Source organism: Strongylocentrotus purpuratus, unplaced genomic scaffold, assembly GCF_000002235.5.
Source record: "Strongylocentrotus purpuratus isolate Spur 01 unplaced genomic scaffold, Spur_5.0 spur5_scaffold_19, whole genome shotgun sequence".
Classification (NCBI taxonomy): domain Eukaryota; kingdom Metazoa; phylum Echinodermata; class Echinoidea; order Camarodonta; family Strongylocentrotidae; genus Strongylocentrotus; species Strongylocentrotus purpuratus.
Genome location: NW_022145604.1, coordinates 4,583,595 through 4,600,701, shown reverse-complemented (window position 1 = coordinate 4,600,701; position 17,107 = coordinate 4,583,595). Strand labels below are relative to the sequence as shown.

General features: G+C 35.5%; 1 protein-coding gene across 2 annotated transcripts in view; it reads right to left on the bottom strand.

The window, feature by feature from the left end:
• Positions 1–4,421: 4,421 nt before the first annotated feature.
• LOC587915 (integrin beta-1-A) overlaps positions 4,422–17,107 on the bottom strand; it is a 35,002-nt gene continuing 22,316 nt past the window's right edge. Inside the window, exons 1-13 of one of the 2 annotated variants that reach the window (XM_030990085.1) lie at positions 16,232–16,256; positions 15,331–15,421; positions 14,350–14,546; positions 13,105–13,189; positions 12,458–12,597; positions 11,379–11,451; positions 10,655–10,736; positions 10,097–10,224; positions 9,382–9,474; positions 8,331–8,460; positions 7,791–7,907; positions 5,564–5,745; positions 4,422–4,885 (exon numbers count right to left, since the gene is read on the bottom strand). In XM_030990085.1, coding sequence (XP_030845945.1) covers positions 4,775–4,885; positions 5,564–5,745; positions 7,791–7,907; positions 8,331–8,460; positions 9,382–9,474; positions 10,097–10,224; positions 10,655–10,736; positions 11,379–11,451; positions 12,458–12,597; positions 13,105–13,189; positions 14,350–14,438 — 1,230 coding nt within the window. In that variant the 5' untranslated portion in view covers positions 14,439–14,546; positions 15,331–15,421; positions 16,232–16,256 and the 3' untranslated portion in view covers positions 4,422–4,774. Of the gene's footprint in view, positions 4,886–5,563; positions 5,746–7,790; positions 7,908–8,330; positions 8,461–9,381; positions 9,475–10,096; positions 10,225–10,654; positions 10,737–11,378; positions 11,452–12,457; positions 12,598–13,104; positions 13,190–14,349; positions 14,547–15,330; positions 15,422–16,231; positions 16,328–17,107 lie in introns of those variants that run through there. The other variant, XM_030990086.1, reaches the window with a different exon arrangement.

Below are 17,107 nucleotides of genomic sequence, written 5' to 3'. Positions count from 1 at the left end.
GGTTTCTGCATCATTTTTTCTTCTTTTCATCTTACATTTTCATGAACATAATATGGTTTCATTCAATATTATGATATTAATAGCTTGAAAAGAATGAATTCATTAAATGGCAATCCATTGATACTAGAAGGGACAAATTTATATTCATGGAAAAGCCCAGGTACGATTTTGCAATGAAGTAATAATAATAATAATAATAATAATAATAGTTCAGTTCTTGTATAGCGCATAATACGTTATGAAATAACATCTCCTTGCGCTTCCAAAGAGCTTTGGACTTTATTACCCGAGCTTTAGCTCCGGCAGCCTTATGTTATGTTATGTTTTTGACAGACATGGTTTTAACACTAGACTTGCCAATACGTTGAATATTGTTTTACCCAAGCCTAATCTTGAATGTTGTAAGAATTGTTGTAGATACGCTGGTGGTAAAATCTGGAATATTTTACCTTTTGTTTTTCAATATGCTAAATATATTGATTTCTTTAAACGTATGTACAAGGACAAATTGTGTAAACCTGTGTATTACAATGTTGATTCATATACTGCTCTTGACATGGCTTATTTCTCTACAATGTATATCTGATTCTTGTTATCCTGATTAAATATATTTCAATAAATAGATAAATGAAAATTCAAATCAAATTATGAAAAACAAATTCTCAACATTTTCCCAAATTGTACTAATTGCCAACATAAACTGAGAGTGGAGTCATGTTCCCATTCCCTGCCTCCGACTTTTAATTATGTTTAATTTATAATATTCTTCATTATTTTCAACGCCTATCCTTCTCTATCCCTCTCTCTTTCTTTCTTTCTCGGTCTCCCTCTAACTCTCTCTCTCTCTTTCTGTCTTTTCCCCTTCATTCTCTCTCTCTCTTTGTCCCTCTCCCTCAGTCACTTCGATCACCGAACACCAGGGCCCCATTTCACAAAACTTGTCATCAGTGACAAATGATAAGTTTTTTGTTATAAGCTACTAAAATCCCAATTGCTTCTGATTGGTTATCAGCAGATTTGTCACTGATTATTGTAATTTGTCATTGAAAAAAGGGTTTGTGAAACGGGTCCCAGAACCCTCTTCGAGGTACTGGAACCTTCCTTTTCCACACGTACCTTTTGATTCTCTTAAAAAAGATGTTCGTGTCCACTCTCCACTTCTCTCACGAAATTCCCAAACCCTACATCTTCACAGTCATGCACTTCAAACACGTGAGTATACAGTTAATGGGCAAGAGACAAAGACCGGTGTAGAAATTCTTCATTTTCTTTCTTTCTTTTTTTTTGGAAAAACGATACAAGATAAAGTGGCATCAGAATATATACATTCTATCAAACATAGTATCATACATATAGTGGTAAATAATTACATGATTAGAAAATTATATTTTGGTACATTGCGTATAAAAACAAATTAAAATATATATCGTGACACAAATCATTATCGGAGTATGTAAACCCATTGGCCCATATTCTACTGAATTTATATTCAAATGCTGGGTTCAGTTTCGGTTTACAGTAATATTTTAGCAAGGCAACTTACACCAAGGTCTAATATTCATTTGCTAAACATTATTTAGATCCAACACTAGTAGAATATGGGTCGCTGGATATTAGTCAGATTTCAAATTAATCTCAAATGAATGTAGATATATCTTTGTAAACACACTATTGAATTTCGCTCACCAGTACCGCACAGGTGTGGGTATTATCAAAATAGACGTTTATAGCATGGATCATTCCAGACAAGAGAGATGCAGATAGAGAGAGAGCGAGAGGGAGGGAGAGAGAGATGGAGAGACAGACAGAGAAGGATGGGGTAGGAGGGGGTGTTGGCTATAGAGGAGAGCGAATTTTAAAGTTTTGACTGGTTGAGAGGGGAGACAGGGAAGAAAGTGATGAGAGTGGGGTTACAGAAAGAGAGACAGAAAATATATACAATTGATAATGATAAGGGAGGGGTGGGTAAGATGCAGTGGAGATACTGGATTAAATCATGTCAAGTTTAATTTTAGACACTAAATATCACTGTGAGAGTACAATTATGAATGTAACATTTAAACTTAGATTATAATAAGTCATATTGTATAACTAGAAATTGAACACATATTGAGGCAAGTTGTCTCCATTTACTTCTCTCCTTTTAACGATATTTCATTACTTCATGACACCAATAATAAACACTTTTATAACTATAACCTGCATACCTATCTCACAAACAAGGAGACATTGTGTCATTAAACTTTTGCATACATCATACGTGTTGCAATAAAGGCAATAACTTTTTATTGCTTCCGCGTCTCGGTAGTGCTATATAGTCTGCTGAGAGCCAGAAGGGTGTTAACCCTGTGTTACAGTATACAGGCTATAAATGCCCTTTTGGCTCTAGACAAACAAATCATTGTCTGTTGGAGCCGCAACGGCATTACCTCAAGTATTTTAACACATAGTAAGTGTCCCTGAATGGCTCCAAACAGACAATATGGTAGATCAAATCTTCATTGACGCGATAGCAAACTTGTATTAAAAATCCATCATTTAAAATATTTATATCGTAAGCAAATCACACTACTGCAGTTCTTATTGCTAACATGGACATTCATTATAAACATGAAGAAAGGAACGCAACTCAAAATGTTGAATTCAAAATGCACAAAACTACTGTACAAACTTTGTTGCCATGTGCAGTATATATATAACATCATAGCTCTAGTGCAAGATTTGTATATCAAATTGTTTTCCCATTCTCTTTTTTTTTATAAATCTTTCCTTCTCCTCCTCCTCCTCCCACTCTTCCTCTCTATCTTCCCATCCCTCTTCCTCTTGTTTTTCTTCATCTTCTTCATCAACTTCTTGTTCTTCTCCTTTTTCTTTTTCTCTTCTTCTCCTCCACCTCCTATTCCTTCTTATTATCCTCCTCCTTTGCAATATTACTACTTATTTACTAAAGATAGTACTAATTTTGTGTTAACGTTCCATTTTAAAATTACTACATGTAAATAAAATCATAATGAATTACAACTGATGAAATATGGAACAAGAAAGAAAGGTGTGATTGATAAAAACAAAGATAGACCCCATTTCTTTTTGTACAAGCGCCAAAGAAAAAACTAAGCCAAAACTCCTACAAAATGTGATTAAAACAAAATGCATGTTAACATCTTTCAAGTCCGTGTATTGAAATATAATATTTGTAAAATATATCTGTGTTGTTATATCACTAAGAAATTCACAAAATAAGGCACATTGTTAATAACACACATGTCTAGAACAGTTTTCCCGAAATCCATACATGAATTTGATAACATTTGTATTCATGGTATTACATGTATGTCATTTTTTTCTCAATACTCTCAAATCAACAAAGCATTAACAACTGAAAACATGAGAAAGGTTTAATCCATTATTTTGCTCTGAATTAACAGTTTGCTCCGATCATATTCAAACCACATTAAAAAGTAAACATACATGTAAACTGTTTTCAACCATTACAAGTAACTACAAGGGAAATCAATTTCATGTACTAAAAGTGTATTACATTCTCAAAGATAGTCTCGTAATTGATTGATAACATTGGAAGAAACAGGGCTATGTTCATTACAAGGATATTTAGTTCTCAAATTTTGAGAAGTTTAGTGCAAAATATGATATATCGCCCCACATATCGTCCCTATTTTCACGAAGTGACAGTAGTGAGGAAAATCGTAACGCAAAGTGTATGCGATTTTCATTCACTACCGTCACTTCGTGAAAATAGGGAAAATATTATAGCCCATTCCACTTAAACATTATGCTCATCAATAAAATCAACATCAATAGTACATTTCAAACAACTTATTTCCTTGTGTTAAGACTCAAAATATACATATTCAACAAGTACTCTAAAATCACTTTCCCTACAACACTTAGGTAACTTAATATGAGTCAGAGCAAAATCTAAATTCCTCACTGTCTCATAATAACGTATCTCAATACATTTCAGAGCAAACTCTAAAATTAGGAAAAGTTCCTGCATTTAGAAGAGGCTTCTCCGTAGAATAAATTTATTTTGTTATGCAGTAACTGGTGACCTCTCCAGTACGTAAGCAAAGTCTCGCCCTTTATGTTGCGGTCACACTTACATGCAGCCTATATGGAACCGACAAGTTTAAAAAGAGCCAACTTTTCAATCATACTGCCTTATGTTATTATTCATCTACGTGACATCTTAACTTTCAAAGTCATGAAGCTTTGTTGAATTTCAAGAACAAAGACAAGCATTTCTCTGTCTAAAAAAATGTCATATGGAATCATGAAAGCATCATTATTTTTTTACTTTTTTTTATTTTTTATTTATGTATTCATTCATTGTATTGTTTATTCATTTTTCTTTTCTACATGTTTTTTTTGTTGTTGTTGTTTTTTTTTTTTTTTGGGGGGGGGGGGGGGGAGTTGGGGAGGGGTTAAAACTACATGTACAAAAAGACATTTCTAATAATGTAATGCAAGGCTGAGCATGTCCTGATGTCACTTATGGCAGCTAACTCTTGTGGTAAAATGAAGTAAAATGTTGGACTATATTTATTGCTCTCTTTAAGACACAGAAATCCTTCTTTCCCTTCTCAGTGGTCCTCTTTATATTTACAATGACAGATATGTTGTCCCTAAAATAATTCTTAAGAGGCCAGGAGAGTTAATTGTACATGTTTTTGTTGTCTATTTTCAAATGCTGTACATCATCATGAAAAAACATTTGAGTTGACCACAACACATTTCACCATAGTACAGTATTAGGTTATGATTTTTCTTGCAGGGCTGGCGCTTGCTCTCCTGTGTCTGAAAACTGTGCTCCATAGGCAGGGTTTTTGTGGACCGTGCTAGCTGGCTTGTACAGCGGATTCTCGTTCTGCAAAGATCAGAAAGAAAAATAGAAAATATGGTTTCATGGGAGTCACATATTATATTACTACTACCAAAGAGAAGGAAATTAAGAAGAAGAAAAGAAGAAGAGAAAGAAGAAGAGGATGAGAAAGAAGGAGAATTAGAAGAAGAAGAAGAAGGAGAAAGGGAAAAAAGAAGAAGAAGAAGAAGAAGGAAATGGAGAAAGGGCAGAAGAAGAAGGTGATGAAATCCAGAAAAAACAAACAGGAAAAGAAGAAGAGAAGAAGAAAACAAAATCATCTCATGATATTTTTCTGCATAAATGCATTCAGACCAACAATATGATATGACACTATTATACAGAGTACCGGCATTGAGCTGAACCGTACAGAGCAAACAAAAACAAACAAAACAAATTAAAATGACAAATATATTAAAATTAGTAGCTGCTTTTTAAAAATTTTTTAAGCTTTTATCAGCCATTGTCAATCCACTGCAGGATGAAGGCCTCAGCATTATGTCTCCAAATGCCTCTGTTCCGCGCCTGTTGGTGCCAATTTGTCAATTAGTAACTGCATGGTCCCCTTAAACCTGGTGGATACAATAAGATTTCAAATATAACTATTTTTCTTATTTTCCATAAATACCTGGCAAAATAAACTCAGGATTAGTTTTCTACAGATTAATAAAAAGGTTCACTTACCTGACTAAATTGTGCATTAGCTTTCTCCTTCTCCCATTCATTATACTCTTTCCTGTCAAGCCACATGATGTAACACTTGTACAGGATGATCAGTAGGATACCGATGAGGACGATGGCGATGGCTAGACCGACCGCCACCCATCTAGCATCAACCCCGGGAGCAACCGGTCCTCGGGGACAAACTGGAGGAAAATAACCAACAAAAAGCTGCATAATAATACTTATGATAATAATAACATGTATTTTTAGTGTACACTTTCTGGTTTAGTAACACTTAAGGTGCTACATTGTAGTTCTATAGCTGTTGCCTTAACAAAAACAATTAAATATCAGACATAATACAATAATAATGTTATCATACTATTCCTAGTACATGTACCTCTGGGTAAAAAGGAACTGTGCGATTCTCGTTAGAAATGTACCGTAAATTAATGTTTCTTACGTCACTGGGTAGTCTGTTCTATATAAATATTTTTCCCATGATACTCTTCCTGACTAACATAACAATAATGAGAGAGTTCAGATATTATCTTTCATGTTTCCCTGAATACCTTCTCTTTTAAAGGGATTGGGTAACTTTGTCTCAGATTCTAAAACAAAATCCAGGATTTAGCTCATGCTGCAATGACAATTATAAACATTTAGGTCAGTCAACAACCTCATGACTTTTACAAGCCGATCGCCTGTCTGATTATTAACCCTATTTTAAACTGGGCTATTTCAGACCAGGTTTTTACTGGGGGGGGGGGGGGGGGTCAATTTGACCCCCCTTAAGATCTCGGCCGTTACACCGCCGATCGCCGCGAAAATTTGCATGCATGTCAAGTGAAGTGTATAGAATACTATGGTAATTTCAAATTTTTGAAAAATTCACTCATTTGCATATTTATGGTAATTTATGCAAATAAGGTCATAAAATTCACATTTCGGCCCATAAATCATAGATTATTCATATTTAAGTATTCTTTTTCACTACATATATTTATTAGACCATTTGGAATAATAATACGACACAAAAATTGGAAGAGCCAGGTTATTCCTTATGTTATCTCTTGTTTTTATAATTTCTTATGTATTTCATTGTTTTTTTAACTTATGTATTTTACTGTTTTTGTTGTTTTATTTCATTTATTAGTACAATTCAACTATTTTGACCCCAAAACAAACATCTAAACTTTATACAAGACTGAATAACCAATGTTTTATCTATTTTTAGGAAAAATGACTTTTACATATGTTTTGTACACAAATCACGAAAATGAGCGATTTTCGGGCTGACATGCAAAGACAAAAGGTCACGCGACCTTGTAACCGTAGGTCCGATTTTCAAAAAAATTGTTTTAAAAGATGCGTAACACTCGAAAGTAAAAAGTCATGAGAGGAAAATTTTGTATCTGCCGCGGTTTCGGAGTAGTCGCGAAATTTCTACAGGGGGGGTCAAATTGACCCCCCCCCCAGTTAACGTAGGGTTAAGATATGAATGATTGAATATCGAAATTTAAAAATTCTGTTTTCCTAATTTTTTTTATAACGCTACAGTCTATGGGGAAAATGAGCAAAAAAAAACTGGTCATTCAAAGATTTTTACTTATTTGAGGCACTTCATAATCATTTTGAAGTGCAATTTTGTTAGCGCTTCACTTTTACACCATATCACAGACACTGATAACACATAAAGCCGTGCATCTCAGATTTAACATTGTTACACGATGCCTTTAATTAAAACTTTGAGGGGAGGCCATTTCGCCCCTCCCACTCTTTATAGGGTTCAAAGCTTGTTTGATGCAGCAAGGTGATACCTGCCAACATTTGAAAATAAGAATTAAGAATTTTTAGCACGGTATGCCTTCGAAAATAAGAAATCGCACTTGCAGCGGCAGTGTTACTGGCAATACGCAGTAAATCTGTACCAAAAACGAATAGAAATTTGCTGCTCGATCATGCAGCCATTCAATGCACACAATACGTAAACTCTCGAATCGCAGCACATTATAAAACAAGCTTAACTTGGCTTTAGCACAAAAGAAATAAATAAAATATTAACAGAATTTTTTTTTTTTTTAAATTCAAAAATATTTAAAAATTTTAAAAAAATAAAAAATAAAAAAATAAAAAAATCAATAAATAAAAAAATAAAAAATAAAAAAAAAAAAAAAAAAAAAAATTGAAAATTCAGAATATTCCAGATTATTCGGAAGGGTTGGCAGGTATGCAAGGTGCGTCTTACCTGTGTCTTCAAGGACGTAAATAACTGGAACCGCGTCCTCTCCATCCATGAAGTAAGGTATGAAGACGATAGTACAGTTGTCAATGTGATTCACTGAGCAGTTGTACGGGTAGTCCACTGGAAGATGAAGTGAAGACAAAGAAACAATTTTATCACAGGAATTAGTTTTCAGAGAGGGTAATGATACATATTGTATGAATCTCAATCTACCCAAAGTTAATTAGAATGATAGAATAGCAACAAATAGAGACATACTGGAGCCTTTCATCTTGCATTCATCACAATACAGGAAATCAGACAACATTAACGGAAGCTATAAAGAGCCCGAAACCGCGCGTCCGTTTTCATCCATTTTCTACGCGCTATAGTATATGTCTACTGTTAAAATGTTATACATGCGTAATCTGCATAGAAAAATAGCACATGTTTCATATTGTTCAGAACAATGTAAAAATGACAGCAATATTGCAACATCTTCCAGTGAGTAATAGGCCATTTTTACAAAATCTCTAGTTGCTAATAGGTTGGGGCACAACTCACCTTCAGGGAATCTCTCAACTATAATGACCTCCACGGTACACATGTCGCATTGCTCCTCTGTGAGTGGGCCACTGTTGAAAGCCTTGCATTGGACACACTCTTGATACACCTCACACTGTCCGGTGCAGGTCTGTCAGAAATTTATAAAGCAAGGTCTTAATCTACATTAGCCAGTCTCCACCCGGGTGAAGTAAATGGATTCAAGGTAGGAGGAAATTCTTTGAACGCTTCAGCCTCTTATCATGATGGCCAGGCTAAATGGGCAATATATAATTAAAAGGCCCTGAGGAAGAACAGTATCATTATGGATGAGGTTATACTCTGGGCCATATAAGACCATAGTATTGTCGTTATCAAATAAAAGAAGAGTGCGGGGGGGGGGGGGGGGGAGGAGGGGGGGGGTAGAGACGCCAAGTTCAAAGATCGGCAATGTGTGACATTTTCATGACTCGGCTCGCGCGAGGGTATAACACACGTATAGGTATGGTGTTTTTTTTAATCTAGCGCGTGCCGTGCGTGAGAGCCGTTTTCAGACCCTCTAAATGCGTGATGTCACGCCTAATGCGTGACACTTGGTAGCTCAGGGGGGTGGGGGGGGGGGAATTGCAACACTCATTCTTTAGAAAGGTGATTGTTTCAAATTATTCAAGTACTGATTCTAAGAAATGTATCTCCCACCGAGGAACTGACAAAAGAAGCTGAGACAAAATTAGAAATAAATCAAGACATTTTCAAGAGGTACATGAATAGGGAGAAAAGCACAAGTAAAGGAAATGCAACAAATTCTTCATGAGCCTCATTCACAAAGTAAAACGTCTTTTTGGGTCCTTAATGTCATCACTCTAAGAAGTGTTATACAGTCAAACCTGCTTTAGTGACCACCTGACTACAACAAGCACATTTTTTGTTTCCCTTGAAAATGGGTTCTCATTGAACCATGTACTTAAGGAACCTGTCTACAAAGACCACCTGCTATGAAGACCAATTTTTGTGTTTTCCTTGGACGGTCACTATAGACAGGTTTGACTATATAATACTGCTAAATACTTACAGCACAGTCAAAGCATGTTGGTCCTTTGAAGGGTGAATCTGTATCACACCTACATGCGCCACATGTGCAGGTACCATGGGCATTACAGATAAGCTGAAACACAAACAGACAAATACAGAATGAATGTCAGCAATTCATGAATTAAACATCATTTACATTTCCACATATTTTCTATAAGATGATGCATGCTTCCTTTATCTTTATATTTTGTCTAACCCTGTGCTTTCATGAATTTTAAGCCCTGCATGAGTCTAGTCCGTCTTCAACCCCAAAGTCATAAAATTCAGACGATAGGTTTAATACCACGCTGCATCCAAACACTTTGTCATACGCATGTCAACATTGCAATCTCCCTAAAAAACTAATTCACATGACGCCTGAGCATATATATGAATAATTAATTAGGTGATTACTCCAAAACACTAAGTACAGGAAGATTGCAAATTTGACGAGCCAGGACAAGGGCAACAAGAGTTTTTAGGATGCTGCGCTCTATTCATTAATTGTCTGAATTTTATGAATTTTATGAATTTTATGAATTTAGGGTCAAGAGATTGATGCACGAGACTCTGGACTTTAAATTCATGAACGTGTAGAGTTAGTCAAAATAATTCCAAGATAACATCAAAGATAAACTACAGGAGGTGGAACCAACCCCCCCCCCCCCCCATCCCCCACTCACTTTTAGTTTGAAATAACTTGATGTTAAACGTACCCCATTGTTAGCAATACAAGCTTCTTGGGATCTGAGACAGTTGCAGGAGTCTCCTTCGTACTCGGCCGTGCACTGGCATGTGCTTTGCTGAGTGGTTCGGTCACATACACAGGTGCCTCGGGAAGGACCTATACAAAAGCGTTTGTAGATGGAAAAAAGTACAACTAACATTATATTTTATTCTCTAAATATGAGTGTACAATGTTGAAGTCATTCAGTGGTGAATTTTTCATTCTCTCCTGGGGGGGGGGGGATGGATGAAATTGCTACTTGGAACAAAAATAATGTTTGTACTCTGGTGTAAACAAAACAGAAGATTTTTTTTTGGGGGGGGGAGGGAAGAAGGGGTTTGGGATGGGAGCAAGTGCCCTATCAGAATTCCTTACACTATTTAATTTTTTTTTTTAATAATACATGAAAGCATAAGAATTGAAAGGAAATAAATCAGTAGTGCAGTAAACACTTGAGATCAAGAACTAGGGGAATACAATAGAAATTTCTTGTCAATTTTAAGTGAAATGTTAGTTTGGCAAACATAGGGCTGCCTTACATACATACCTCCACAGAGCTGCCCCTCAAAGAGAGGACAGTTGAAGTTGTCGCACTGGCAAAACTCCCCAGAAACAACTTGAGTTGGATCCTGAAATCAAGGAAAAGCAGTCTATAAATACAGGGCCATTTCATTAACTTCTTCATCAATAAAAAACTGACACACATCTGACAATAATGGTATAAGTTGTTATTGATAACAAGTTTTATAAAAGAGGACCCAGTCTGTCTTGGTAATGGGAAGGGTGTTCTCTTATGCATTGTACTTGCCGAAATGACATGCAGACATAAATGTACATTTCACTCATAGTTAAATGCTACCCGAGAACCATCCAAGGCATAGGTTTCCAAAAGGTGGCCCCAAAACTGTTCCAATTTGAATTTTAAAATCTGAAGTCTTTAAAATCAGAAAAGATTCATACATACTTCTAAAATTCAGGCTGTTCAAAATGCTGACAGCATATTGCAGGAATTATGGGGTGGTAGCGGTATCAGGCCTCATTCACGTATGATGCAAGAAACCAGCAGTTTTTTTTTAAAATGATGACGTAAAATGTAATACCCTTCCCATTTTAGGATCTCATAAGACATGGCTCAGTGAATATGTGCCACACCTTTGTTGTATGCAGTTGCAATTCATTTACATGTAAAACAAGCTGTGGCATATATTTTGCAGCGGTGTACCGCATCTTATCTTAACGGGCCTTGAGTCTTTGCGGTTGAATAAACTTACCTTCTGTTTGTTACAAACACATTCCCCACAGATGCATTCACCACGCCCAGAGCAGATGGACAAAGAACCGGATCTGAAATCATAGAATAACAAGCAAAGTAATATATAGAATATGGAGATAATGTAGGCATTATGTAATAAGAAGAATAATTCTGTACAGTATGTCATATGGCGCACATTTAAATTGATCAAAAATCAATACAAGCATGAACAATTAAAGAGAAGGTTGAGTTCTTGGAAGAGGTGAAAAATAATTTGTGAGCATTACTCATTCTTATTATGCAAGTGTGGAAGAACATCAGTTAAGACATGTTCCCTGAAAAGCACGGCTCTTCAAATGCCTTCATATTCTAAATATGCATGTAACATCGTAAAAATCGGGAAGGGGGGGGGGGCGGCTTTTTACGCCACGTGTTCGTGTAGTCCCATATACATCTTTCTGTGCAAGTGTTTGTAACTTTACCAAGACTTGGCCACATTTCTTATCATTTTGATGATTCCAGAACCTTGCAATACATACAAATTCTTATATGCTAGATGATCAACCTTTTCTGGTTGGTTCCACACCGTTTCTTTCACAATGCAATCACATGACCAGAACTCAACTTCATCTTTAACAAAAGTACAAATTAACAAAAAATACAATTTCTGAAAGTACAATCAACAATTGATTATCATGATAACATATACATGTACATAGAAGTAGCAACAAAATAAAAATACATTTAATGAAAATATCAAGCACCAAATAAGTATTGATAAGTATAGACTACCCAGGAAGGTCACTGAAAGGTGGCTATCTCATCGACTCAGCTCTCAATTAACATAGAAAAAGAGGTTCATGGGGGACCAATGGTCACCGATTAGGCATTTTTTTCTATATAGAGGGAGCAAGTAGCTACAAGTAGTATAGTGGGCCTTTAAGTGCTTTATAAATGTAATTTATTATTATTATAATTATTATTAATGTACATGATATGCCTACGTATACTACATGTATATCATTTGCTGAAAATGCAGCATTCTAGTATCAATTCAACTTGACCCATACAAAACTAAAGCAAAACAATGATACTTACGCGATACAGGCCAGCCTATCGTCTCCTACCGATGAACTCTCTCCACTACACTGGCACTCATCACCATACCGTCCCATGTTACAGGCACACATGCCACACTGGTTTGTCCCGTTGTAGTTACACTCCGGACTGTTTGTTATCTAAAACATGAAGAAAAAATATACATCAAGTCAGTCTTGCGTTTAGAATATAAGAGTCCAGCTAATGAGATCCTCAAACCTTCTGCTAAAGGGGGGGGGGGGGGGGGAGGGGATATTTAAAAACAAAAATGCCTCCACCTATATGCATATTCCTTGATCCATGCTACTGTGACCTTTAACAAAAGACCTCATGAAAGCAAATGCTTTTTGCTTTTTTGTTGTTGAAAGGTTTAACATACTTGAGCCCAGTTTTGTCAACATTGGTTCATTTTTTTCAATTATCACAGTAATAAGATTTTGGTACCGGTATCTTAAAACATTTGTATGACTCTGGGACCTTTGAACACTAATACCCATTATCACCATCACCATCACCACCACCACCACCGCCACGATCATCATCATCATTATTATCATCATCATCATCATAATTATAATAATAATTACAATTATTACTATTATTATTAATGTTATTATTATCATTCAATACATTTATGACTGGCTTACCCCTTCCTTCTCACAGTCACAGCCGCAAATGACATCAACCATAACAAGAAGCTCCTCACTAAAGCCAACTGGACTAACAGAGAAACTTTACAGATGAGATAGAGAAATAAAACATGATTAGAGATACGTTGAGTGAAGGTTAAATTGTATCATCAAGAGTGAGAGTCTCCAAGATTCATTGTGTTCATTTGAATATGTAATATATAACTCATAATATTGACAGGTTTAGATGTCAACCATTTCATTCTGTTGAAAACCACTGCAAACAGGTCTGTGAATATGGAACAGTTGGGACTTTACATACACACAAACAAATGTGTATATATGTGGCATAAAATTAGAATATTTAGATGTCCCTAGAATGAAAAACATGTCCAGAGCCGGGCTATATCTTTTAAAAAACAGAATTCTGGCTCTAATTAAGATGGTGATTTTCCATCGGAATCTGAAATGTCCCTGTCATCATTCAAGAGAGAGTGTTTACCGGTAGTGTATTTAGTACATTTTGGAATTGAGTCCCATCACTTTTGTAGGGAAGGACAATGCTGATAATTATGTTGCCCTTTTGGATTGCTTCCCAGATTATGGTTTTGAAGGTTTCTACTGAACTGCAAGCAACAGAGGGGAATTCTTTGCATGTATATCAATATATATGTACATGTACAAAGTAACAACTGCTCATTGCATTTTGTGATTTTCACTTGAACTGGGTAATTAAGTGTTATAAATGTGAGAATGAAAGGTAATAATAACCAGCGCCGATTTGAGGAGAAGGCCAAACCGATTTGTTTAGACCCTGAGAAAATTCTGATCAGCAATGGGATTCTTTGTACCTTTGAGAACTTCTACTCACAGTTCAAGTCTCTGTTAAAAACGTTTCTGTTCTCAACATATTAGTTTGCTAGTTATGTCATACATTGTACTACCCTTATATAATTTGTATTACTGTAATATGCTTTGTATTGGATATTAACAACAGTAAATCCTATATGTTTCAATTCATACCTGTGTAGATATTAAGCGTACCGGTATGTAACCTTGCTTTTAGTTTTTTTTTAAATATTGTAATTCTATTATTGCAAAATTATGTCCTGAAGCATGTTAAACTTTAACTTATGTGTATTTTACTTTCTTTCTTGAATCCCTTGATGGTCATATGCCCACAAATATATATTTTTCACACAACTGCGCCAGGTGTGTCAATTTTGACAGAAATGGCGCATTATAAATGTTGACTATTATTACCTTGTGGTGCCGCCCTCTATGCATTCCTCTGCCGTCACATCGATTTCAAACCACACGGTATCTCCTATAGCCAGACCTTCACAGGTCATCTCCCCCGGAACCCCCGGGGCAGTTGGATCGACGTCGCAATGGGAGGTAAACTCCAGGAGAAGTTCTTCAGGGGCTTGAACGGACAGCGTTACCACTGATGTGATTTTCTGAAGATGAATAGTTACAGATAGGAAACAAGTTAGGCTCGTTCAGACAGGATGTCGTAGAACGTTATTGTATATAATGATGTAAGCATGATGAATTTCACATTTCTATTTCTAATGGCTTGTTCAGATATGGCGCAGTAATCTGGCCGCCACAAAAAAGCTGGCGCAGTTGCCATGTTTGAACAAGCTTTTATGACACACAAAGTGAGTACGCATAGGATCTCTGTTGTGGGCAGCTATTTTTTGTCATCACTTGCACTTGCATAAACACAGAACTGCTACGGTAGAATTGTCACAGTTTTCCGCGTAATGTTTGAATAAGCTTTTTTTGGAAAGCTATTATATAACAGAAGCTAAGTAACAAATGTGATTTTCTGTGGTTTATCATCAAAAGCCAATAGGTCAAAAGAATGTTCACGGATATATATAATGAAGAGGGTTTGGCCACATGTGATTTTCTGAAGTTTCAGAAAGTAAATGTGTCTTGGTTTTGTTTTATATTTTTGACTTCCAAATCCTTTCATTCCCACAAACTTTTTGAAATTTCGATTTTCCAATCATAATTATCTTAATAATCAAACAGGCGATCGGCTTGTAAAAGTCATGGGATTCCTGACTGACCTAAAGGTTTATAATTATGATTGCAGCATGAGCTAAATCCAGGATTTTGTTTAGAATCTCAGGCAGAGATACCCAATCCCTTTAACAATACAGAACTACAAGAAATATTGTTTTTCTCAAATAATTTTGACCACAACACTGGAAGACTTGTCTTAATTCTTACCTGGTAAAGATTTTCAATCCAAAATAAGATGTTGTCAGAGTTAGCTGCAAGTGTTCCAATCTGCGACCCGGGGAAAAAACGTCAAAATATCCTGACAAGAAGAAAAGGAAAAAAAAAACATACCTCGTAAAGGAAGCCAGGTCTGATTCATACATTGGATAACTTGATTTGACTTGATTTAATTTGATTATTTATTATCAAAATTCATCTTGCAGATACAAAGAACAGATATAATACAGTGTACATAGACATATTTTGGTAAAAGGAACTAACAAAAAAGTAGAATGCTAATGGAGAATAGTTCCATCAATATATGCAGTTATGTGTATTTGATATTCAAACTTATTTACCATTTACAATTTGATATTTACAGTTTACAATATTTACAGAAAAATAATTGAAGAAATCATATTGGTAGATAGGATTGGATGAGAGTTGATTCTGACTGTATGCACGTCATTGAAAGTCATTATTTATTTTTCACAATTCTTGAACTTTGTGCCTGTATTATATCAGCCAAAGAAAGAACTCAAAAATACCATGAAAGCACCCACAGGCTAGGTGCTGTTTAAAAGGGATAACTACTATAATCATCCTCATTATTATTATCATTACTATATCAATATTATTATTATTATCATTACCACCATCATTATCATCATCAGTATAGTCATCATTACCATTACTAGTACAGTGAAACATGTCTATTAAGATCACCCAATCATTAAAAACACCACCCCAAAATGGCCACTGTAGACGGCTCATTTTAGACAGGTTCTTCAACATGTTTCCTTCAAGAGAAGGCAATATAGGTGACCACAATAGACAGGTGGCCTTTATATAGAGGTGGCCGCTGAAACAGGTTTGACTGATCCTACAGGTGCCCAGTTATGTGACTTACCCTGTATGTTTGCTGAACTTCTGCCCCCACCACAAACATCATGATGATATCTTTCTCCCTAACCAGACTCGACAAGTGACCAAGAGATGGGTAGTCCTGTTGTAAATAATGTAAATTCAGAGAAGATATATATATGAATCCAATGACCGGGGTAATAGTAAAGGCATATTTATATTTGTAAAGCGCTTAGAGACATTTGTAATAAGCGCTATATAAAATCTTAAATATTATTATTATTATTATATAATAAGAATGTTAAAGAGCTACATGTATATGTTTATTTTCTCTATATACTTGTTTTATGTTGTATGTATCATGTCACATGTATATTTTATCTCTGTTTCTCTATGAATAATGCATGTAAACACAACAAATTTCCTTTTGTACCAATAAAATTTGAATTTGAATTTGAATTTGAGTTGATGGAGAAAAGCTGTAATCATCCAGTGCTCATCGTTTACTCAATCTTTAAAGTCTATGAAAATCTTACTACCCTTTGGGATCTATATCTCACAAGCATACATGTAGCTTACACCATAGGCCCCTCCATATTTCACTCTTCTTCTAGTTCAATCTTTGAAATGAACACTGAATGCAAACAAATTTATATGAGTTTACCAGCTATCTCAGAATAGTAGTGACGTCATACCAGTAGAACGATGTGAAGCCGATTCGGCAAAAATGCTTAAAGGCTTAAATGCACTAAAATTCTCATTGTTAGTATTGTTATCATTACTTAGAACCTAAATCAGGAAGAGGTTTGTCTAGATTTCCATATCTAATTGCCATTTCTTCAAAAATCAGATTGCAGGAAGATACGGTTGGAAGTGTGCAGTTGGTTTTAAGATAAACTGAAGTTCTGGTCAAGGGATAAGA